This window comes from Phragmites australis, chromosome 18 (assembly GCF_958298935.1).
Source record: "Phragmites australis chromosome 18, lpPhrAust1.1, whole genome shotgun sequence".
Classification (NCBI taxonomy): Eukaryota; Viridiplantae; Streptophyta; class Magnoliopsida; order Poales; family Poaceae; genus Phragmites; species Phragmites australis.
This window is the reverse complement of record NC_084938.1, coordinates 27844968-27869155: the sequence shown is the minus strand read 5'-3', so window position 1 is coordinate 27869155 and position 24188 is coordinate 27844968. Positions and strand designations below refer to the sequence as shown.

The window sequence follows — 24188 nt, the reverse complement described above, 5'->3', positions numbered from 1 at the left end:
TGGATGGGATGTAAAAAACAAATAAAAAAGGCTGTTTTCAGTCACTTTGCCGAGTGCAAACGCCATTGCAGTCGGCAAACATCACAGATTTGCCGAGAGCCACGGTCCAGGCACTCGGCAAAGATGGCATGTTTGCCGAGTGTCCTCCCGGTGGCACTCGGCACAGATGCCACCTTTGCCGAGTGTTTGATTCACTGGCGCTCGGCAAAGCGGAGACCTTTGCCGAGTGTCAGATTAGCACTCGGCAAAGCCTTTGCCGAGTGCCCGATAAAGTGCACTCGACAAAGGGGTCTTTGCCGACAAACTGTTTACAGAGCGCCCTTTGCCGAGTGTATATCGTCCTTTGCCGAGTGCCTGAGGCACTCGGCAAAGAAGCTGTCTCCGGTAGTGTTAGACACCACCCATCCAGGGCAACGAAGAAGTTGCTCCGAATATAGGCCGGGTTACGAGCTGGTCGTAGCCGCGCCTTCCTCCCGCAACGCCGACTCGAGACCAGCGTCCAACCCGTGCCAGGATCGTCAACGAGGGGCACTCAGGAAGGGTCCAGGGCCAACGGGGCCGGCAGTGGAGGATCACCATGAACAACATTGCCAAAAGCGGCAGCAGAGCCTGGGTCGCTCGGGATAGCAGAGGAGGCAACGAGGATGACGTCCCTCCCCTTGGACAGGGGGGAAAGTTGCCATCCTCGCGGTTGGCGACAGTGCCTAGCAAGTGGGGAAAAGGGGAACGGTCATCCGGGGAGGCAGAGGAGGGGGTGTCCTGGTGCCAACGCTGCTCCTTAGTACGTCCCACTGCAGAAGCCGCAGCAGGGCGAAAGGGAGACGCGTAGGGGGAAACGGGGTAGGAGGTGGCAAGGTGGGGCGGGCGAGGGGACGGCGGGGAGCAGGATGCCGGGCTCCGAGAGTGGGCCGGCGAGGAGGACTGGCGGAGGAGGGCTGGCGTACGGGGGGAGGAGGGAGACGGAGGGGGTCAAGAGAGGATGACAACCATACTATTGGTAGATCCTTACATCTTGGGCACTCGGTAATAAATGTTGTCAGTGTGCGAAGGTTATACGGTAGACCAAGTTTGGGGGGCATCCGTTCCAAATTATCACATTCCAAAAGATAAATATGGCTGAGCTTCCTCATAGTTGCCGTACCTTCCGGTAGATATCGTAGCCTAGAGCATCCATTGAGCCTTGAAGACTGTAAGTTGTACAACATACATACTGAATTTGGCAAGCTAACAATTTTTTGTCCGAGAAAGATCAAGATACCGCAAATGCGTTGTACTTTTTTCGAGAACGCGCCTGAACACGTTTTTTCATTAAGATGGAAGAAACTCGAAACAAACAGACACGACACCCGGACCAATAAAAAACGAGTAACACTTACATGGCTAGAAATAAAAAACGACCTATTGCAAACGGGGAACGCAAACTAAGCATGGAGGAGCTCCACCAACCGCCGATTTTCGGCCATCATCCAGTAGCGCCCTTCATCCATGATCCTTCTGCTCAGGTCGCCCGGTAACATTGCCGAACGTTTAAAGATTCGTTGGTTTGTCTCCTTCCATAAACACCAGCTCCCAAGAATGAAGAGGGAATAGAAACCACATCTGATGCTCTTCGGTAGCCGTTTGCGAGTCGGAAGCCACAATGTGTTGTACTTATAAGCTGGTTATGGATAATAGAGAGATTTTCACAACACAATGATCTTAATGACATCAGTTTTAACTCCTTAAGATGCCTGTGTTCTAATCGGGTTAATAAAGTACGTTGAGATGATCTGCCTTTCAGTAATCCTCTGATTTCGTCCAACTCATGCCATGACACTTGCATGTGATATATATCTTTTATCAGTGATTTTCCCTAGCGGCTTCAGATTGTCCTTCCACTTGTGTTGCTCTTCGTTCCACACATCGTCGAGAATGAGTAGGAACCTTTTCCGGCCAATAGCTTCCTGCAGTCGCCCGCGCAACAGCTCAATGGTGTCAGGCAGGTCACATCCGCTATTTGTAGCCAACTCAATTACAGATCTCACAAGAGCAATAGGTTCGAAGTTTTCTGACGCAAAGTGCCACATCTTCAACTCAAAGTGTTTCTGTAGAATCGTCCAGTGCTGAATGGATCACCAAACTTGCTCATCTCGATCACCAGCTCGTCGATCTTGTCGAGAACGTCCTTGAGGTCCCTACTCGCCTTATGACGGAACACAAGTCGATTCTTTGAGGTGAAGCTGCTCGGTACCTTGCTTGCCATGCCATGGACCGGCCGCTCAGGGGCTCACGACGCAGCGCCTCGTACTGGAAGTCATCGAGGACGTCGTCGGCCTGGTAGGCGACGGCCTTGAGCTCCTTCGTCCACGTCCCGACGGCGTGGTTTGTCTTGCTCTTCACCTCGGCGTCGGCCAGCAAGCACTGCACGTACACCAGCTGGTGCTCCAGCTTGCGGCGGTCGTCGTCGACGCCCCACATGCGGGTGACGCTCTGCACGAGCACGGCGGCGGCCTTGCCGGCCACGGGGAGAAGCAGCGACTCAGCCATGTTACGTTGCTCGCAGGCCTTTCTGGCGCTTCCTTCCCACCTAAAGTATCTGCTTAACTTAACTATACGCAAGAGAAGCAATAGCTGATGGAAAGAAAGGAGAAACTTGCGAGCAGCAAAAAATCAAGCTGGTATTTTTGGCCGTCAACCATCAATTCGAGCTGGACTAAGGCAAGTGAGCTACGGGCACAAGTTGACTGACCTGGGTGCCAATAAAAAACCATCGATCAAACAGATAATTTCTTCGTCTCAATGTCAGGCATTTCTGCGTGAGAGGAAAGAGGACGTGGTAAACAAAAGAAGAAGAGGGAATGCAACCTGATGAGACAGCAGGACGTAAATGGAAACAGCAAAACTGAAAATAGTCTGAATCTCATGAAGTTTTCCAGACATAAGTTGTGGGGAATGCAGGATATGAGTGGCACCCAAACCCAGTGCGAATGACGGTCAATTTTTGGAACTTGATGCTTGTAACCTTTCTACTGAGGCAGCAATAGTCCAGCAGCATCAGCTCAGTCCTTGTGATATATTGACATTCCAGAAGGCCAACATTATGTAATATAATGATCCAATAGGAGCATTATTTGTCGTTTGAAGCAGTCCATGTGAGACCACTATTTATAATTTTATATCAAGCGCTAAATTTGGATTGATCACCGTGCCGCAGTTCTATATGACGCTATCACATCATTCAAGAGCACCACAATACAAGCACAAAGAGGTTACATAGTTGCAAAACTTCCTCGGCCTTTTTCTGATTTTTGGGCTAGAATTTCGGTACAATTAGCCAAAACAATGCCTCCATACAGGCACACTGAAGAGCAATGGTGCAAAAATAAATCTAGAATAATTAATTCAGGTCATCTTCAACACCGACTGTTTTAAGCCAAAACATCGCCACTTACACAATTTCCAACCAGTTCACCACCCTTAAACCAATTGGATCTACAATCAAAACAGTGAAGTATTTCAGCTTAATGCAGAGTTCCTAATCGATTAAAACTAGTATTGCATCTCTTTTAGCAGCTATGAACATAATTCTGATGCAATAATTGATAATATGATACAGCAAGCGACAAAAGTGAGACCATTTGGTCTTGCAAAAGTGCACAGGAAAATGTTAAAAATTGCTATAGAACCATTTTTCCTAATATGACTATGTAATACTCTAGTACTACCTCTGTTTTCAAATAACTGTCACCATTGACTTTAAGCATCAATATTTGACCGTCAATTTTTCACAAATACACACGTAAATCATTCTAAGTATACAACATACTTAAACTATTTTTTATGACAAATCTAACTATATTATTTTCATTTTACTTGCTTAAATATTTTTTAAAAATTATTATTGGTCAAAGTTACTAGTTGCTACAGTACCGGTGTCAATTATTTGAAAATGGGGGTAGTATCATACTACATTTAGCAAATTATAAGCCTTCGATGAGCTAAGACCATTTAAATAAAAGACCAACGATAGCAACACTAGAGGCTAAAAAGGTTTGGACCAAAAACTTACAGGTCAGTGAACATGAAAATGCAGAGAATAAATTCAGAAATCATTCACAAAAGGGTCTAGGTAACCATCAACAGAATATATTTCACATACCCAGTAAAAGTCACTTCATCTTCTGGAAATGTATGCCACCCCTGTAGATCTGGAATATGAAAGAAATTTACAACCCATCAGCATTTGAAAGCCATGTATAACCTTGACATCACGTCAGAGATAGACCGTACCTCCCTTGTTGCTTTCCTCCATAACCATGTCTGATATTACCAACACCTTTGTCATGTGCAGGTGGACCAGCTCGTTCATCTCTTACTCCATTTGCAGCAGCTGTGTGCATAGATGACTGCCCAGTTCGAATTTCATCTGAGAAACCATTATCTTGGATGTGTTTTACTTTGCCTGAAATTGTTACATCACTAACCCCTTGGATGATGTTAAATGGATCTGTGAAGTTGGTTGTGACAGAACCATTTCCAGAGCGAATCGTATTTGACGATCTGGAATCAACTACAGGCCCTCTCTTTTGCCGAGTGTTTTGTGCCACAGGAGTAACAGCAACAGAAGGCAATAACGATGAGTAAGGGGCAGAAGATGCCGTAGCAGCAGCAATCTTTGCAGCAGCTGTAGTAGCAGAAATGATCTGTTGTGCTCCTTCACGAAGGTGAATGAAGTCTCCCTCAATCACAAAGAGCTGCAGAAGCAACTAACATATCAGTAAAAAAAACTATCTACAGTTTGTCTAGATTGCTACAAGAATTCAAGAAAGCAAACCTCTGGATGACTAGCCACAAAATCATCTAACTTCCCATATTGCTTTTTATAGTCGTGCCAGTGAAGAGGAGCCAACATTTTCCCGAGCCTATTTGGCAACTGAGAAAAAATTGCACATGAATCAGAAAATATTTCAACAGCAGCAAGACAAACAAAATGTATAACTCACACATGTCGACCTAGAAACTTAATGAGGATGAGAAATAACTCACAGTTGTACTAATCCTGATTCCACCCTCAGGTCCAGCAGGAACTGCACGTACAATGCAAGCCAGAAGAGATCTCTCATCTAGAAGAGCAGGCTCCTTTGGTATACGAGGTATGGACGAACCAAAACCAACCCCAGCTGATTTCACTGTGTCAACCTGATTTACAACACTAGGATTGAGCTCTGCTGCACCATTTTTTAAGTGTACCTGGGTAGTTGACACAGCAAAGTTTGAAGATGTATGCTGCTGCCTAGGCACCTGATCAGGTTGCTTGTCAGATGCAACTCTTTCATCCTAGTTTTACATAGAGCATACTCGATGTGAGATGCTCACGCGTAGAATGAAAAACTATAAAAGAAACAAATAGTAAAATAAAAACCTTTGATTCAGTCTTTTGCTCTTGATGTTCAGCCATTCCAGTACAGTTGTTCACATTTGAAGGTGAATCCTGTTCTTTGAAGGTTTTTTGCTGCTCTACATGTTCGGCTATATTGGATTCCATAATCTGCAATGGTAATTAAAAAATAGGTTAACGGGCTAAATTGCAGAAAAAGCAAACAAGAAGCAAACAGACTAACCGTAAGTTCAGGAGTTGATTCAGCAAGTGCACTTGTGGGACTCTGTTGTTTCCCATGGGCTTTAAGATGATCCGGATGGCTAACCTGACTTGGCTTAGAGGACAGCTCATCATCATTAATAGCACCTGGTTGTAATGCAGTCTGATCTGATTGGGATGGCTGATAGTTTGTTTCATCTTGTGTTTGTGGGACATTCTGTGCTTCCTAAATGAGAACAAATTCATTCTCAAATTAGAATAGGTACACTACGAGTGAAATACGTTAGGATATGCAAAGCGCCTCAAGAATGTAATTACCTGCTGACTGGGCCAGTGTAGGTTCGGTTGAATAGCAGACTGCAACTGAAAACTGCCAAATTGAGGAACACCAGAGTTGGGCGATGTTAAAGGTTGAGGAATACCTTGAGGATGCATCATATAAGATTGCATCCCAGCAATATGCGCAGACGGAACATAACCACCTATTCCCAATAGAGAAGATGGAAAAGGTACAGCAGAGGCGCTATTCCCCTGAAAGCAACAAGAGTTGCACAGCTTGTAAGTATACTTTCTAACAAGAAAGGCATGTGTTCCGCGACAATAATAACCGAAAACATAGGTGTTTAGTAAACAGGTAAGGCAAAAAAAAACACAAGGTACTGCAACAACAATAAATGAAAACAGACAGGACTAAAAAATACTGGTATGGCAAAGACACACTAACGGTCTAATGCAAAACACATAGACAAAAGGAGATTTGCAGTGAACCACAATTAAGTCAGCCAAACAACAGTGACCGTATTTCACCTTTCTCATAGACAGACATATAAACTGCTGGCTGAAATTACTGGAAATCAACAATACCTGTACAGAGACGTCCGCACTTCCATTATTTTTCAACGACTGGTAGCCATCTGCTGTTGCACTACCATTTGAAGCCACACTGTTCCCTATGCTTTGAACAAATGATGATTCAGCTGAACCCTCCCGGGAAACTTGTGGAACATCTTTTTGTGCACCAGACCGTTCTCTTGCCTCAGTTAGTTCTAGCTGAAGTTGTTGTATTGTATGCAAAAAACCCCGCTGCATTTCAGCATACTGTGGAAAAACAAAAGAAGTGAATAATTCTAGTCCAACAAAGGGGCTATAGCAAAAAAGCCAAAGCATACTTGAATAGTGGAAAACTTTTTGAGCTAAAAAAATTACCTGTTGTTGGGAACTGATCCAATATTGATTAAATTGCTCCATACGCTCCCGTAACTCAGCTTGCAGGGACTGAGACTGCAAAGCATCCATTTCTTGAACTCGTGCAACCCAAGCATGGGCCTCCCTCAACTGCTCATCTTTGTAAATAATGTTCTCTTGGGCAACCCTATGCTGAAAAAATAAAATGACCATTGACGAGTGGTTGAATGTAGAATGCTTAGGCTCTTTTATAAGCATTTTTATTTGAGCAAAAAGTATGCAGCAACACCGAGCATTCAAGAAGAAATTTCCCTATAACTAAACAATTTTCATTTTTCAGGTATCGGTACAAAGAACTAAACCAACAACACTATAGCCTAAGATTTCTCTGGAGACAAGGTAGCAAATGTACCAACAAAAAGAGTTTAGAGAATATGTGCCGTTAAAAAGAAAGTTGAAATTTCGGACGCTGTTAAAAGTATCCTCAGCACATCCTATTTGGATACTACTGCAGTATATCCCTCTAAAGAGACTAACATGTTAGTGATTTGGAAGTTGGAAGGTCGTACATCTTTTCAGGAGAGATCATGCAAAATAGGACATTACTCTATCACAGATAAAATGTTGAGTATTAGAAAAATGCTAATGTAGTGGCAGCATAACCAGAGAACACATAGACTATATAAAATAGAATGAAAATGGAGAGGGGTAGAGGCGAATACTTGTTCCTCTAATGCAATAAATTGGTTTTCTTTTTCTCGCAGATGCTCTTGGAGATCATGAATTTGTTTAAGATGTTGGGCTCTTTCAGCTTCAGAGTTGTCACGTTCTCTTCTGCAGAAGATAAGAAAACATCGAGCATACAATTTAATTTTCGCACTGGAACTGTTGGTCAAGCTAGCAAAGTAGCTTTACGTTGCAGTTGTGAATAACTATGAATAACTAAAGGAACAGTGTCTGGATTTTGCATGAATAGGTTAAGAAATGCAGTGATTCATTTGAGTCAAAAAGAAACAGAACCAGCGAGGTGGCTTGCCATAGAAGCAGTCCGTCAGAGCAACTTCACAATTCCATGCCACATATGGCCCGGAACTTTGAATGTTGCTTTCAATTTTAAAGATTTGCAATTCTATGATGATACTATCCGGGCATGTGAAATCCGATTCCATACCTAGCGATACTAGAAGTTATCAATAGTACCTGACAGTCGCCAGCTCTTTGGTCTGTTCTCTAAGAAGATCTTGATTTGCCCACACCTGACAAAACAAACAAAAAATGTTCGAAATTATCAGCGCCTTTTACCAGTGTTACCTGGACACCCGTGTCCAAATTTATTTGCCGAATCGGACACCCCGAATCTGAGTCAGATTCTGACACCCGTGTCGGATTCCGAGTTGTATTTCACGTATCCAAATTTTCTTTGCCAGATTGGATACCTGAGTCCGAGTCGGATTCCGACTCCCTATCCATGTCCAGGTAACACTGCCTTTTACTGTGAAGAGTGCAAAACAAGTAAAGACTACCAACCGTTTGATGGTCAATCTTCAAAGCGTTCAATTCCCTATCCTTGTCATTGAGTTTCATGTCTAGCTCAAGAATGTACTGCTCCCGCTCATGCAGTTGATCCTGTTCAATCCGGACATCAAATTATTTTTCAGACAAGGGCAAGACAACCCGAAGTAACCGTATGAGTATATTGTATGTGTAACTGAAACGAACAAAGGTAAGAATAAAAAAAATGAAGGTAGAATCAAACCATAAGACTAGATACGTTCACTAAAAAGCTACCCTATATTTTATCATTATAGAAAGAAAAAAAACAACCAATAACAGTGTATCATGTAATTGTCTTTGAGCACCAACAAAAATTCAAAATTGTTCATCAGCATATAACAGCAGGTGGGCCAGCTTAACCACTGCACAAATTTAACAAACAACAAGGACTCCTACCAAGCTACACACTCCACCAGTATCACAAAAAAACATATCAATACTATAATTATAATCCAAACAGCAAATACAATAATTATTTCCTGCCCATCAAGCCTAGCAGAACTACCTCCCTAGCAGCCACTAGCCAGTACTGACCAAGTCATCACCAGTCAATAAGTTAGCATGAGCTTCTTTAAGCTAGTCAGCAGAAAAGCACTTAGCTCAAGAAAGCAAAAGGAAAAAAGATACAACCTTGAGCTTCGCCGCAGCTGCAGCATGCTCCTTGGCAGCCGCCTGGAAGCTTTGCTGCACCTCGATGATTTGCGGGTGTGCGAGGGCCTGGGCACGCAGCTCGACCTCGACCTGCTGCAGCTCCTCCCTCTGGCGCACGACGCTCTGCAAGCGCTGCTGCAGGATGTCCTCGCTGAGCCCCCCGCACCCGTCGATCGTGATGGAGCAGAAGTTCTCAAGTCCCCCCGCCCCCTCCTGTACACAAAAAAAAAGTCATCCCCAGCCCACGGCAGAAACCAACTGGCACAGAGCTTGAAGAAAAGCCCGCATTTTGAGTGTAGCGCAAGCAAGCACGCACGCACCTCGTAGATGGCCCTGTCCTCGGACTGCCCCAGCTTGGCGTTCTCCGCGGCATCCTAAACACCACGCAACAACAGAGTGAGTAAGTAGTGGAAATGTACGGTGGCGTGGGGAGGGGGGGGGGAGGGTTTTGTGTCGGGAAGCGAGGAGGATACCTCGGCGCCATTGGAGCGGAGCGGGGCGTCGGGGACGGCGCGCCACTCCTTGCGAGCCGCCGCGGACTCCATCTGCGGCGCGGCGCGCGAGGGCGCCCTCCCTCCTCCGCCTCCTCGCGGGATCGGGATCTGGAGGCGGCTAGGGTTTTCGGCTCTCCGCGCCTCAAACCAAGAGGAGGACGCAGCGCGAGCGCAGGGGCGAAGCCGGCGATGGGACGGGGGTGGAGCCGGCTGGGGTTGGGTTTACGCGCGCGGAGGAGGCGATCGGGAAGCCGAGGAATTCGGGGGATTCCTGCCGGGAGGCGCGTGCGATTGGGGATTTGGGAGGAGGCGACGAGGAGTGGCGAGACTGACCCGGGGAGGGAGCGGATGTGTCGTGTGTGCCTCGTTTTGTAGGAGGTAGTCTTGTTCAATTGGGCTGATGGGCCAGCCCGGCATAGGCCCGATCTAGTTAAGCACTGTCCGTCAGACTCGGCTAAGTACACGGGTCATGCCGTGCTGGTCCGAGTGCCGGAGGCACGGCCCACGGCGCGGCACGGCTCGTAAGCTACCGTGTCATTCTGGATCGGTCTGGGCACGATTGCGACATTGCGAGTCATGCCAGATGACAGGGCGCGATGGCGATGTGGGGACAGTTGGAGTGCCGAGGCAGGGTGGATAGGGAAGCAGCGCAGTGGTACGAGGCGGCTGAGCTAGGCTGTGCCGACACACCGTGTTAAGGCGTCGACCCAAACACGGCTTAGCTAGGCGTGTCGTGTCAGCCCACTTAGCCCTCAAGCCGTGTCGTACCTAAGTCGTACCTATAATAGTAAGTCTCATGCCAACTTAATTGGCTAGCTCTAGTAGGAGGGCTATGGGTGAGAGGGCTTTAGGTTGGGTTGATTGGCTTGGTGTGAGTCTCATATGAGCTTGGTCCGTCCAAGGGCCATCGTCAGACATGATTTCTCTCACTTAATTGTATAGGGTAACATCGTCGATGATATATGAGTCAACTATTAGTGGCTCTCACATGTCAACAGCAACGTCACACGAACAGTTACATCAAATAATTTCTCTCCGGTCACGACCATAGCCTGTTGAACTTTGTCAGGGTTGCAACCATATAGAAGGAGACCAACAGGAGAGTTGCCTATTATATTAAAAAGGAGTAAAACCCATAGGAGCATAAACACCGCTACTTAGAACGTCAGCCCCAACAAACACACAGAGAGCAAACACTGAATGTGCAGAAGAGACTGATGACTTGCTTTCTTGCAGTGAAAGGGTACGCAGAACCAAAATCTAAAATCCTTAGAATGGATGCTGGTGCTAGGGGACTCAGGTACGCCGGTGGTGGACAATGATCCATAGCTTTTTGGGAGACATTTTCCTACACTACAGAACACGCGCAACTTGGTATATAGGTATTTCTAGATAGATTTGTGATGCTGCAGTAAGTTTTTGCAGCCAAAACATTGCATTTTTTATCTCTGTATAGATTGACGCTGTGTTTTGTTACGTTGTAATGGAAAGAGAGATTGTGCCAAAGTTTCTGCAGTCGAGATCACGATGCATACATCGAAACATGAACACATCTGCATCTGAACCCCATCATCGAGGCATCAACCCGTGGACCGTGGTGTATACTTCTGCTCCTTCAGATTGTTCCGCATGGGCTCGTTACCATGATACATTTGCGAGTTTTTTTATATATTTTTTCAATTAAAAATTTAAATAAATAGATTTTTTGTGAAAAAAAATTACAAAACTAGACGGCTACCGTCCTCTTATAAGGTGAATTCAATAAAAATAGGTTGCACATGAATTATAGAACACATATAAAAAGTTTTAGAATTTTTGTAGCAACAGAATATCAGAGTTTTGAATAGAGAAGATAGGAAGCAAAATTGAACTTCGGAGTACTGTTCACCGACGTTTTGTTCGGTAAAATGGGCTGCATAGGAAGGGAAATTGAACTTTGGAGTATTGTTCACCGACATTTACTGTTCATGTATTGTAGCTTACCACTCCTTCAGAGGGCTGCAAGCCTACCCGCCCCATGAAAGAGCGGTAAGAGTCTGTGGGACTGCTTACCGCCCTAACCGCCCATGAGAGGGCGGTAGGCGTCTAGTTTTGTAATTTTTTCACGAGAAATCTATTTATTTAAATTTTTAATCGAAAAAATATAAAAAATAAAAAAAAAAGCTCATACATTTGCTGCCTACCTGTCTTTCCTGGAAAGATGCATGCACCTCCTCTATTACCTCGCAAATATGGGCCGGGCCGATCCTCCTTCAACTTTTCCCTATGGGTTAGGCCTCCATTGGTAGATGAGTTCGGATTTGCTATAGGAAAAAGTCCATATTGCCTTATTCAACTATTGCTTGGGTCTATTTTTCCTAACCAAACCGTACAACGAAATATCTTACCTCCTTCAACTATTCAAACCGGTGCAATTTACCTTTTTAGCTGGTTACGATGGTGGTTTCATCTTACGTGGCTCACACATGCGGGACTCGCATGTCAGATAACATCTCATCGTCTTCTCCGTCTTTCCCAGTCGGTTCCCATGGGCGGCAGCCAGCAGGGCCTCTGGCCGATCCTCCCCTCAGCGCCACGGGCAGCGGCAGCAATGCCTCCGACTGGTTCTCCTCTGCCTCAGTGGGTGACGATAGCAGCTCCGCCCTAATCGTTCCCGGTGGGAGAGCGGCAGGGCCTTGACGGGATAGCAGCACGGCTCGGTGGGGCGGCAATAGGGCTCCGGCCTCCTCAATCCACGGCGACGACAGTTCTTGGCGTGGTGGGATGCGTAGCACGACTCGGCGTGCTGCAGTAGCACGAGTTCCAACCATGCGACGTCAGAGGAGATGACTGCGACTGACAAGAATTCGGTCTTCGTCATGAGGCCCAAGGCCGCGGCGAGCGCAGAGGCGAAGAAGAAGCGAATCCCGTAGGAGGAGGCAACGAAGCAGCTGTCGGTGGTGGGGGTGCCATCAGCGCTAGTGCACACGTCGAGCTGCACCAAGGAGGAAGTGGACGCGATCATTGTCTAGTGCGAACGGCTCAACCTAACCAACCATCGACTAGCCTACGCAAGGAAGGAGGTAGACTGGGGTTCACTGAGAAAGAGAGGTGACGACCGGAGTGGAAGAAGACTTGATGAAGTGGAGCAGAGTGGTGATAGGGTACAAGCCTTGCTCCGAAGCTCGTCCTTAGCGGTGGTGCGTCCTGGTGGCTCCTCGGCTTGAGAGACAAACCACGATTAGGGATGGCCGGGATTCTGCTGTAGGGATCTCCCCTGGTCGAGAGGATAACAACGAATCCACCACAAAGAAAGGAGATAGTGCTTGATGCGCGCGAAGGGGAAGCCTGCCAGGGGGTTCTTGGGCCAAGGGCTTGGTAGTGGCCTGGCCGGCAGCGTGTGGCTAATGCGCTTGGTCACCACGGAGAGGCTCGCGGGCGTTAGGCCGAAGGAAAAGCAACGGGCGCAAAAGAAGGGGGAGGGTGAGGGGAAGCTCACCGTTTGCTTGTTTGGCCGAAAGGAGCGTTGTAGCGGCTGCTCGACGTGCGATCGAATCGGGTGGTGGCCGGAGTTGAGGAAGATTAGGCAGACGCACTCAATTCAGGCTGAGAAAGGGCTGAATGGGGCTCGAGCACTATGGATGGTGCTCGGTGGCAGCTCTACGTTGTGCTCTGGTGGAGAGAGGGAAGAACGAGGGAGAGAGAGGAGGGAGGTGCAGCGCCTCTTAAAGAGCTCGGGACGACGGCACCCGTATACCTGTGAGCTCCATTTTTATTTTTTGAGAAAGAGAAAAAAGATGAGATATCATGACAAGTGGGGCCACTGTCATGTATGACCCATGTCGGACAAAACCACATGGAGAGGGGAAAAAATCTAGTATATATATAGTTGAGGAAGGTAAAATATCTGTTTTTGCAGTTAAAAGGGAAATCAGACTCGCACAACAGTTGAGTGAGGCAATACACCATAAGATATACGTTAGATCTATAACCTATACACACATCTATTAAAAAATTCATAAAACCTCAAACTCTAATACACAAACAATTCTATTACGATCTACATGCATCCGAGACCGTTCTAAAGAAATCTGTGTAGGGAGACCAGCCCGACACGAGCGTTGAGCCTAGGCTCAAACGTGGTGGGTAGAGAACGATGAACCATTCCTACCACCGGGCTAACACTAGCAGCCCGTTCTCAAACAATGAGATTCCTGTGCGTTCTAATCAGTGTTCTCTGCAGCCCACCGATACCCATGCAGATCCGGCAGCTGCCGCTGCTGATGCACGCACCGGAGAAATCAGTGATCGCGTACGACTGACCGGCTCGGGATTGGAGCTGCAGAACGGCCCGAGGCCACAGCACAGCGGTCCCGCGCCGGAGCTCTCGGGCACCGACACGCGGCATTGGTTCCTGTCACCGCATGGCGCTTCGCCCGGTGTCCTGCCGGACCTGTCCGCGCCCGGGGCAGAAGAGATGCGTCGGCAGCCGTCAGGGCACGAGGGAGCAGAGACGCGACAGCAGCCCCTTGCACCGCTTGTAGCAGACGCGCCAACCAACAGTGAAAGCAACAGTAGCATCGGTGGAGATGATTTACAGTTGAATAAGTTTCTCAAAACTATATATATTTTAATAAAATTATCATAAAACTATTGTATCAATTTTATCGTAAAACTATAAATTTAAACAATAATTTAATAAAACTACAAATTTCACATGAGTTATTCATAGTCCCGTTACCATAATGACCGAACCCCATTTATAGTATGATAGCAGCTGTCAGCTTATTAAACTACATATATTTTGGTAAAATTATTGTAAATTGTAAAATTATAGATTTAAGCAACAATTTCCCAAAACTACTAATTTAACACCGATTTTATCGTAAAACTATAGATTTTATCACAGGTCTGTTAACCTGACGAATTAGCCCCGTTTGCAGTCACATGAACTCCCGAACGGTACGTTTCATGAGCTGGCAGCTACTGTGAGACTGCAAACAGCCTCCAGTCGTCATGGTAACATGGCTAGAAACAACTCATCTATAATATATAGTTTTGCGATAAAATCGACGCTAAATCTGTAATTTTATAAAATTATTGCTTAAATATATAGTTTTATAATAATTTTATCAAAATATATGTAGTTTTTTATTAGTACTAAATCTGTAGTTTTATAAAACTATTACTTAAACATCTAGTTTTACGATAATTTTATCAAAATATGTGTAGTTTTACAAAATTTACTCTTTACAATTATCTGTGATTGAACCAAATTCGCAGGGGCGTTCCCGTGCTCGGCTACAAAGTGGTGTGTGCAAACCAAAAGTCTAAATGGATGGAACTATAAGGTATGGTCTTTTGACTGCAACGGGTGAACCTCAGAAGTTGTAAGAGGCTTTAAATAATCATTCTTGGAGAGATGAAAAGAACGTTGAATATATGGCTCTTATTAAGAATAAGACATGACATTCAGTACCATATGATAAAGGGTGAAATGTTATTGATTATAATGGGTATACAAAATAAAGCAAAAGGCATATGACACTATTGATAGGTATAAAACTAGACAGGTTGCGAAGGTGTTTAAGCAAATATATGATAATAATTATGAGGACACCTTCAGTTCTGTAGTCAAAGCTGCTACTATTAGACTTATTCTATCCATTGCAATGTCTAGGGGATGGAATCTTCGATAGTTAGATGTGTAGAACGTGTTTCTTTATAGTGTTATAGAGGAGGAAGTATATATAAGGCAACCAACAGGCTATGAAGATAAGTATGAAGTTAAATGCTAAGTCATATATGTAAGCTGGACAAGGCTTTGTATGGTTTAAAGCAGACTCCTAGAGGATGGTACTCATGGTTAAGTATGAAGTTACAGGATATTGGTTTTTGTCCGTCCAAGGCTGACACTTCTCTATTCTTATATAATAAAGGTGCTGTCACAATATTATTGCTTATATATTTTGATGATATAATTGTGGCTAGCTCTTCACATGAAGTAACTGTAGCCTTGCTTCGGGATCTCAAGACAGAATTTGCACTTAAGAATCTAGGTGATCTGCATTATTTTCTGGGAATTGAAGTAAAAAAAGGTATGTGAAGGTATTTTGTTGACATAGGAGAAATATACTTTGGATCTACTAAAATGAGTAAGTATGATAAATTGCAAGCCAGTCGCTGCACCACTGTTTGTGACAGAGAAGTTGTCTGCTTATGAAGGAGATGCTTTAGAACCTGAGGATGCAACATGGTACAGAAGCATTGTTGGTGCCTTACATTACCTAACATTAATATGACCAGATATTGCCTTTCCAGTTAATAAGATTTGTCAGTTTCTGCACTCTCCTACTACTCAACATTGGACAATAGTTAAGATAATTTTGATATATATAATTGGCTTTGGACTGTGAATTGTTTGATTGTCCTCTGTGCTAGTAAGTGCTTTCTCTGATGCAGATTGGGCTGGTTGTTCATATGATAGGAGATCATCTGGAGGCTTTGTTCTTTCTTGGATCGAATCTTGTATCTTGGAATACATGAAAGCAAGCAACTGCGTCAAGGTCAAGTACAGATGCAGAGTATAAGATGTTAGCTAATGCAACAAAAAAAGTTATGTGGATACAAACATTGCTTAAAAAAATTGGGAATTTAGTGTCCTAAAGCAGTTAGGTTATGGTGTGATAACATCGGTGCCACTTATCTTTCAGGCAATCCTATTTTTCATGTAAGGACTAAACACATTGAGGTAGCTTATCATTTTGCCAAAGAGCAGGTTTCACAGAAGTTATTGGAAATTCAATTCGTACCGATAGGAGATCTAGTGGTAGATGGAATCACTAAACCATTGTAAGCTCAAGGTCTGGAATAGTTTAAGCACAATTTTAACTTAGGAAAGTTATGATTGAGGGGGAATGTTAGAGATCACTACGTGAAAAATAGACAAAGGAGACACAAATTAGTGACGAATCATTATACGACCCGTCACTTATATAGCCTCAGCTCATGACCAGACATAGGCCCATCACTGATTATAGATCATAGGTGACAGGTTATAATATTGTCTGTCACTTATGATATAGGTAACAGGTTATAATTACACCCATCACTTATGATCTGATCATATGTGACGGGTCTCCCCGCTTCAGTCATAAGTGATGGGTCGTATTATGGTCCGTCACTTGTAAATTAGCATAGGTGACGAGTAATCTTATCACACGTCACTTATGGCTTTGATCTGTTATAAGAGTCGTCCCTGCGTGCACTCCTCTCATTTTGCTTAAGTCATTATGCTCGTGCGCTAGGGTTCGCCACCTCACCGTACCCTCCACCAAGCTGGTTGTTGTCGCCATCGCCACCAAGACCATCGCCGTCACCGTTGTCTGATCCCGTTACTGTCGTCGTCGAGCCCATCACCATCGCCACCGAGCCCATCATCATCACTGTTGTTCGATCCTATCGTTGTCGCCGCCATCCGATCCCTTCACCGTCACCGCCGTCGCCCCAGAGCCCGTTGCCACCCTCACAGACGATGTCCTCTCCGCCACCCTCGGGTCCCTGCCCCCGTCGGAGCTCCACCGCACTCGGAGCATCACCGTCACCTAGATCCCACCCTGATGCGGTCCACCATCGGCCATCTGCCCCACCGCCGTCCGCTGTCGCATCTTCCCCGTGCATCCTCACCACCTCCCCGTGCTCCTCGACGTCCTTGCTGGTAAGTACGGCTGCCACTCATTCTCACTAGCTGGATCTTGTAGAATGGAGATAATAAAGGAGAAAGAGGAAGAATAGATGATGTTTTCCTTGCTTAATAGTTTGGAGATGATTGTGGGACCCCCATTACCGGGATCTCTTGTGCTTCCGGTATCAGTCCTTGGATTACGTAGCTGATACACACAGTATAACAGTTGTAGTATCACAGTCACTCTTCGTATATAAATATTAAGGTTCTGGGTACAAAAGGCTTACAAGTCATACCGAATATTACAAGCCTGGCCTAGCGGCCGTCAAAACACATCACGGAAGCAAAAGCCCAAGCCACAAGCAGCGTGGGTGAGAACGCGACTTCAGAGACTATTCTTCATCCCTGGCTTCACCTGCGGCGAAGTCGGCATCAGGATCTTCATCTGAATGACAGCAGGAGTGAGTACAGAAGGTACTCAGCAAGGCCTATACTACTTCAAGATGTTGATAGATGCATAAAGGGTTTATTGAAGGATAAGCTTTACGGTTTAGATTTAAGCGTAAAACAATTTATGCAGATTACCAATTGTATCAACTATGATCGACTTCAAAATATTTTAACTAGTTCAAAAATCCGCAACGAGATGTATCTGGGGTTTCTCAGTCCTGGGAGTGGCTATACCTCACTCTGCAATCCCTTTTATCACATCTGGTGTACCTCTAGTACCACACAGTTTCTGGCGGAGTAAGCCAGAAACCTCATTACATGGATATCTAGTCCACACACTCACTCATCAAGACTCACGCACCTAGAGTCTATTCAGGTGTGACCATACCTTCGCACGTCCATGATCATGGACACAGCTATTCAAATAGATTTACACTCTGCAATGGTTGTACAGCTTTACTCACGCGATATGCTCAGCCTCCAACCGTAGCTAGCGGAGGAGAAAATCATACCGAGACTCTTCAAACACCTTTCCTGCCGCGCTTTTCCATGAGACATGTCAAGTCCCTGAGCTGCATGTTCCGAAGGCCATCATCCCCTTTTAAGCCTAAGCCAGTCCTTGAAATCTCCAAACAGTAGGACAGATAGACCCTTGGCTGCTCGTTGCTCTCAGCCTCCTGGTATGATGCCCAACTCAGTCCAGTGAAAGAAAAGTCAAGTCCTGCTCATACAGGACGCATGGTTGCACGGGGTGGCTAAGCATGACGGTGCAAGACTCAGTCCTTAAGCGGCCGGGCTAGGTATATTTATGGTCAATGAATACCATCATGTAACTCAAGCCCCCAAGAGCATCATCCCTGGAGGACCACTCTACCTATCCGTGCCAAAACAATTTTCACCCATTTTTACACATCACCCTCCATATCCCACACAGCATCAAGAATTTATGGTATATGAGTTGTCATTGATAACAGTAAATCTTGTCTCCGAGGAAAGGCGTTTTAAAAGTGACATCTCCGAGGAGACGTATTCAATCCTAAGCATGCTAGATATCAATGTGTCATCCTACATTAATATAGATAACGACATGTAATTCTAGGGTGATATGTATTCTGGATGATAATATTCAAGACATGGCATGTGTTTGATAGGATTAACTATAGCAAATAGTTTGTAAAAGCGTAATACATAGCACATGCGATAATAAGTTCGATTTTAGTTGATCATGTATAGGTTAAATATGATCGAGGAGATAGAACTTGCCTTCTCCAGAATTTTCTTTGAAGTCTTGATTGTAATCGGGATCCTCCTCGCTCCTGATGCTTCCTGCGCAGCACTCGCAGAACTCTAGTTGCCCTAAATTCGCGACTACGATCAATAACGACGATACTAAAGAAAAATAAATTAACACCAAATGGAAAGTCAAATGAACCCTAATGGATACCATAACACGACAGACGAGTAGATCTCAATTTTAGATGAATTTCAGCGAAAGAATCGCCGAAATCGGAGCCAGAACGGAGAAGTTATGGCTTTCGAAAGATTTAATCATAATTTAAATTGGGAATTTAAGAAATGGCATTGTTCATGGGTGGGGCCCACTGAATAGTAATTTGACCCCACATGAACAGTGACCAGTGGGACCCATATGAACAATACAGGTTTGGGCTAGATTCGGGCCTAAATGGGTCTGGATGGGCCGTGTTTGGGTTTGGACGGGTCGGGCTGCACAATGTTGGGCCCGCACCGTGCATGCCCGCTCGAGTCTTCGGCTGGCTAGCTAACGGGCCACGAAGGCTGGCCAGCCCACTAAGCGACCCGTTTGGCGGCTGGGTCGGTGAGGCCGGCCACTGGGTCGAGCTAGGCTGAGCCACGGCCCGAGGTCGATTTCCACAAGCACGTGGGCGACAGCTCGGCTGCACGCTCGAGCGGGTGCACGGCGAAGAGGGATTTTGGCAGGGTGTCACCAAAAAGGTCGACGGGGTTTGGTTTTCGCCGAAGCTTCATGACGACGAGCAGACGCCAGCCTTCTACGTGATACGATGGACTCGACAGGGAGCATCTCGACGGCGATCGACGACGATAATGACACCAGATCACCGCCGGAGAGGATGCAGTGGCGCGACGCAATTGGATAGCACATCCCCTGCACGGGGAGGGGCCAATCCTGCAAAGAAAAGAGGCCGCGACGCCTCTAAGCATCACGGCACTATGGCCGGACCACAATACAGAGTAGAAGCATGCCGACAGCAAGCGCAAGCACATCGGCGGAAGCTATGCATTGCGGCGCGCGGCAAAAAGCTAAGGGGGAGCTCGAGAGATGTTTACATGCTATCTATGCGATGCAATAAGGGAAGGGAGGCTCACCGAGTGGGTGAACGGTGATCAGAGAGGGCGATGGCCAACAATTTGGCAAAGAGGTGACGACGGAATGGCTCGGCTCCGTGCGCAGGTGGCTCTTGTCGGGCTTCTGGCAGACATGCGGCAGCACAGGGACGGTGAAGGTTCCCCGGTGCTCCCCAGCAGCACGTCGATGGTGGGTGACAATGGTGACGGCAGCAACGCTGTGGTGAGGCAAAATGGAGAAAGAGGGAGAGAGACACGGGCCTGCTATTTATAGATAGGGAGAGGAAGCACGGAGGCGGTGCACGCGTGACGTCGGGCGGACGTCGACGAGCAATGAGGCGATGAGGTGGCGGGATGGCGCCCACCATATTTTCCACAGCGTGGGCGCTCTGCGCCAGCCACACGCGCGTGGGTGCTAAAGTCGTGCGGCATGGGCATGCGAGCATGGGTGGAGAGAGGATGGAGAGAGCGGAGAAGCGAAGGCTGGTCGGGGAGCGGGATATTTCCCCGGGAGAGGGAAAACAGCGGCTGGCGACGAGCGCGTCGCGCTGGAGGGAGGAGAGGCGCGGGCGCTCGTGGGATTGGAGACACATGGTCGGTCACGCACGCGTGCTCGCGCAGGAGCGTGTGGGGGGAGGAGGGAACAGGCCGATGCGACGCGGGCATGGCTCGCATGAGGCCGCGGCGGCCTGCGCGTGTGTGGAAGGGGGGAAGCAAGCCGGGCCGACTGGATGGGCCGAGAAAGAGAGTGGAAAACAAATTCAGCCCGAGAAGAGGAAAAAGAATTAATTGGGATAAGGATAAGGTTAAATTCAAATTGAGGTAAAGATTCCAATTCAAACCACCACACAAAGAACCATAAGAATCTCAACCAAAGCATATGGACCATTCTAATATAAAGATTACTTTGGAATTGACTCTTGTGCTATTTGGAACACTTATTCAACTTAGCACATCTCATGTACATGAAGGTATATATATATACATCCACAGACTTATCTTCTTAACCTTGATTAGATTAATTAACCCTAAAAAAGTTTTAATTTGGAGCTAAATTTGCAACTGAATAAACATGTTCAACTCGGTATGTTACAAAGGTGTCCTTTTTAGAATCTGTTGATGAAACGAGCTCAATCGTTAACATGTGTTGCAATTGATCAGCTAGCTCTTTGGGCATTGTGCACTGCTGGATGCTTGGAGGTTGTACTAGTGGGTTCAGCTAGCTCAACTATTGACGTGTTGCATCACAATGAAGTTTCCGTTGCATTGTTCAACTTGATGTAGACCATGTAATAGGTAGGTTCGGTGACTAGGCATTGGTCAACTTGTTCAACTTGATGTTTTCATTGCTTTGCATGATTTGTATGTCGAGATGATAAGTTTATCAATTAGTTCCTTAAGCCGATTGGTATGTTAATCAAACAAAGAGAGAAGAGAGTTGATATGGCTGGTCAATTAAGATCAAGAGTGTTAATTAGTTTGGTTGGTTCAATTCTTGGTTAAATTGAATTGGCCGTGATTAGTGAGTTAATGAGCACAAAATGGAGACAGAGGAGGGTTTCCATATCAGCAACGTTGGCCGAACAGAAGATGTTTTGCCGGTTTGGAAAGATTAAAGATTAGCTCTAGTTCGGTTTAAGGGGTTTAAGTAATAGAAAAATACATCTACATGTGAGGATATATGGATAGAATATTTGATCAATGAAAAATATGTATGCTCATTGCCTTCAAATGGTTATTTTCGGTCAAGGTTTATGGATAGAATATTTGATCAATGAAAATTATGTATGCTCATTGCCTTCAACTGGTTATTTTCTTGAGTTCATTGCCTTCAAATTTGAGTTTGCCTGATCGACTAATTACTATGAGCCTGTAATTAGTATGAGTTGGATGTGTTAGGTCTTAGCGTTTCTTAGTCGATTTATTAACATGCTTGGTTATGCCGCTTAGAGGTGATTTAAGTTGATCTTAGTGTCTTGAGGCGCTAGGTGTGATCTGAATGGAGCTTTATGACCTGAGTTTGAGTACCTTGTTTTGGCATAGCAGCCATGTCCATGATGATGATTTAAAACCTTGAGAACTAGATCAGGTTCTATTTGCTAGCTGAAATATTTCTGTTGTTTAGTTCATAATTACAATCTGACATATGTGTATGTGTGCATGTAATCCATAGACGACCAAGAAATAGACTCATGTCAAGTTTAACGTGTCCAATAGAATAAATATAGTCTTTTTGCTCAAATTGTGTAGTCATCATTGCAATGCCTAAATGTAGCATGATCTGATCATAATATCTCTAGTTCTTGATTAGTAAGAACAAGATCATGATTGTGTGCTTAAGCAAAGCTTTTAACCATAAGCTTTTCTCTCAGTTTAATTAAGGACATAATCATGTTAGTGTGCTTCAGCTAGTAATATGTAAATCATCAAATAAGGTTGTGAGGTCTTATGTAATATGAGTTGATCGGCAGTTTGTAACATTTGTAATTCTATAATGAATTGATTAAAACTTTGTAACCTCTGCGATTCTATGATGAAGTGAGTTCTTATATAATTATGTTTGTCAATATGTATTTGAATACGTTGATGTTGTTTGCAGGGAGAAGACAGCTGTCAAATCCTAGCTATGCTTCAAGATGCAGCCAGGAAGCAGGACAAGCATTTAGGGAAACATACACATAAATGACGGGTAACATCTTTACCCATCACTTATGTGTTCTCCCACGTGCTGATAAGAAAAATATAAGTGACGAGTAAACTATTCACCCGTCACATATGTGTTCTCCATGAGTTGTATGAAAGTCATAAGTGACCAGTCAAAAGGTTACCCGTCACCTATGACATCATTGATGATAGATCCTTACCCGTCACTTATGATTAGTTATCAGTGATGAGAGTTTGGTTACTAAAAGAAATATGTTCGACTGGTGTTTGGCCGTGTATATTAGGGATAGAAAAGGTTAAACCGAGTTAGCTTCTAGAGGCTTAGAGATAAACATGTTAGCATTGGTTTAGATATCTCATGTGACCAAAATCGGCTGGATAGAGTTGTAACTCGAATGTGTAAATTCCTCTACATTTTGGAAGCTATATAAATACACTACACGGCCTCGAGGGAGGTGACAATGCTTCATAATACATGAAAAATCGCATTTCTTCCCAGCACTACATGCTCCCGGAATCCTGTGCGCTCGATTTGCTCCGGGATTTGAGAAAGGATAATACATGTGGAAGTATTTAGGTTGTATTTGAAAATTTTTAGATGTACATTGTCTGCTGCAAAGGAGATTTGTTCTGCTGTGATGGGATAACTCAGTAGCAAGTGGTCTTCTGTGGAATGGGTTCTCTGACAGTCTGGCATTGCTTTATGACCAAATGACAGTGGAGGCATGGGTTTATGACCAAATGGCAGTGGGTTCTCTGACAGTTTGGCACTGCTTTATGACCAAATGGCAGTGGAGGCATGGGTTTATGACCAAATGGTAGTGGGTTCTCTGACCAACTGTACTGTTGTGTGCATGGAGTTCTGACCACGATGGGATGCACTGCACGTGAAGATTGACCATGGTCTGGGGCGAGTAGATTGGTATGCACACGTATCTCGATGTACAGATCGATCTCCCGCGGATGGTGGTTCATATCCTCCTAATACCTCCAACATGATGCATGTGAGTTTCCATCCAAATCCATAGGCTAGTGCTCTGCGCTCCTCTACCTAGGCCATCAGATAGATCATCAGGTGCCACTTGCCCACTTGTGTTGCACCATGGTTCCATGCCCTACGCTCTCTGTCTTCATCCTTGGGAAAAAGAGGAGGAACTAGATCTGCTCCGCACACTACAATAGATGTGCTTGTGTAAGAGTAGCCCAACACCATCGAGTGGCCATCCATTTTTGGAGTAATCATTAAGGAGCAGATTAGCTAACTTGACTGTGTCGATTGTCCTAAACGAGCCACTGAGTGTTGTCTTACCACATGGATGAATTGACGTACGGATGATCAAAGCGAAAGAAAGTGATCAGCGGCGGATCCATCGTACGCTCGGGCACACTTGAGAGACCCTTAAGCCTCTCTTACAATTTTTAGGCATTAAAGAGGAAGAAAAAGAGAAGAGGAGGAGGAGGAGGAAGAAGAGGGTCCGCTCCTCTAGCGCTAGCGCCATCTCACGGCCGATGTCTCGAGCATGTCGCCACCGAGTCCCAGCCGCTGGTCGTCGACGCTGCTGGCCGCGGACACTGAGCTGCATCTAGGGCGCGTTCGGTGTGG

General features: G+C 45.4%; 2 protein-coding genes across 5 annotated transcripts; both read right to left on the bottom strand.

Annotated features, from left to right (window-relative positions):
- Positions 1–1386: 1386 nt before the first annotated feature.
- LOC133898252 (putative disease resistance protein At1g50180) lies at positions 1387–3102 on the bottom strand. The gene is made up of 2 exons (XM_062338870.1): positions 2729–3102; positions 1387–2566 (listed from the first exon to the last, which is right to left on the bottom strand). The coding sequence occupies exon 2, from the start codon at positions 2524–2526 to the stop codon at positions 2134–2136; it is 393 nt and encodes a 130-aa protein (XP_062194854.1). The 5' UTR covers positions 2527–2566; positions 2729–3102; the 3' UTR covers positions 1387–2133.
- Positions 3103–3253: 151 nt separating this feature from the next.
- On the bottom strand, positions 3254–9817 carry LOC133898249 (uncharacterized). Of its 4 annotated transcripts, XM_062338866.1 has the most exons (17): positions 9442–9817; positions 9289–9342; positions 8948–9181; positions 8291–8389; positions 7964–8019; positions 7486–7597; positions 6785–6955; positions 6443–6676; positions 5897–6109; positions 5601–5804; positions 5402–5527; positions 5026–5316; positions 4814–4912; positions 4464–4733; positions 4270–4385; positions 4139–4187; positions 3254–3471 (listed from the first exon to the last, which is right to left on the bottom strand). In XM_062338866.1, the coding sequence occupies exons 1-16, from the start codon at positions 9511–9513 to the stop codon at positions 4154–4156; spliced, it is 2385 nt and encodes a 794-aa protein (XP_062194850.1). In that variant the 5' UTR covers positions 9514–9817; the 3' UTR covers positions 3254–3471; positions 4139–4153. The 4 variants fall into 4 exon arrangements, with proteins under 4 accessions (XP_062194850.1, XP_062194848.1, XP_062194849.1 ...); XM_062338864.1 differs by having other exon boundaries at positions 4270–4733; XM_062338865.1 differs by having other exon boundaries at positions 4270–4733; positions 5026–5280.
- Positions 9818–24188: the final 14371 nt, after the last annotated feature.

Excerpts from the sequence above, each read along its gene's own strand:
- LOC133898252 (XM_062338870.1), bottom strand. The coding sequence starts at position 2,526 with ATGGCTGAGTCGCTGCTTCTCCCCGTGGCCGGCAAGGCCGCCGCCGTG.
- LOC133898249 (XM_062338864.1), bottom strand. The coding sequence starts at position 9,513 with ATGGAGTCCGCGGCGGCTCGCAAGGAGTGGCGCGCCGTCCCCGACGCC. Across the intron at positions 7,598-7,963 it reads AAAGAGCTGGCGACTGTCAG|AAGAGAACGTGACAACTCTG; the intron begins GTACTATTGATA and ends TATCTTCTGCAG. Across the intron at positions 5,528-5,600 it reads AATCAACTCCTGAACTTACG|ATTATGGAATCCAATATAGC; the intron begins GTTAGTCTGTTT and ends TTACCATTGCAG.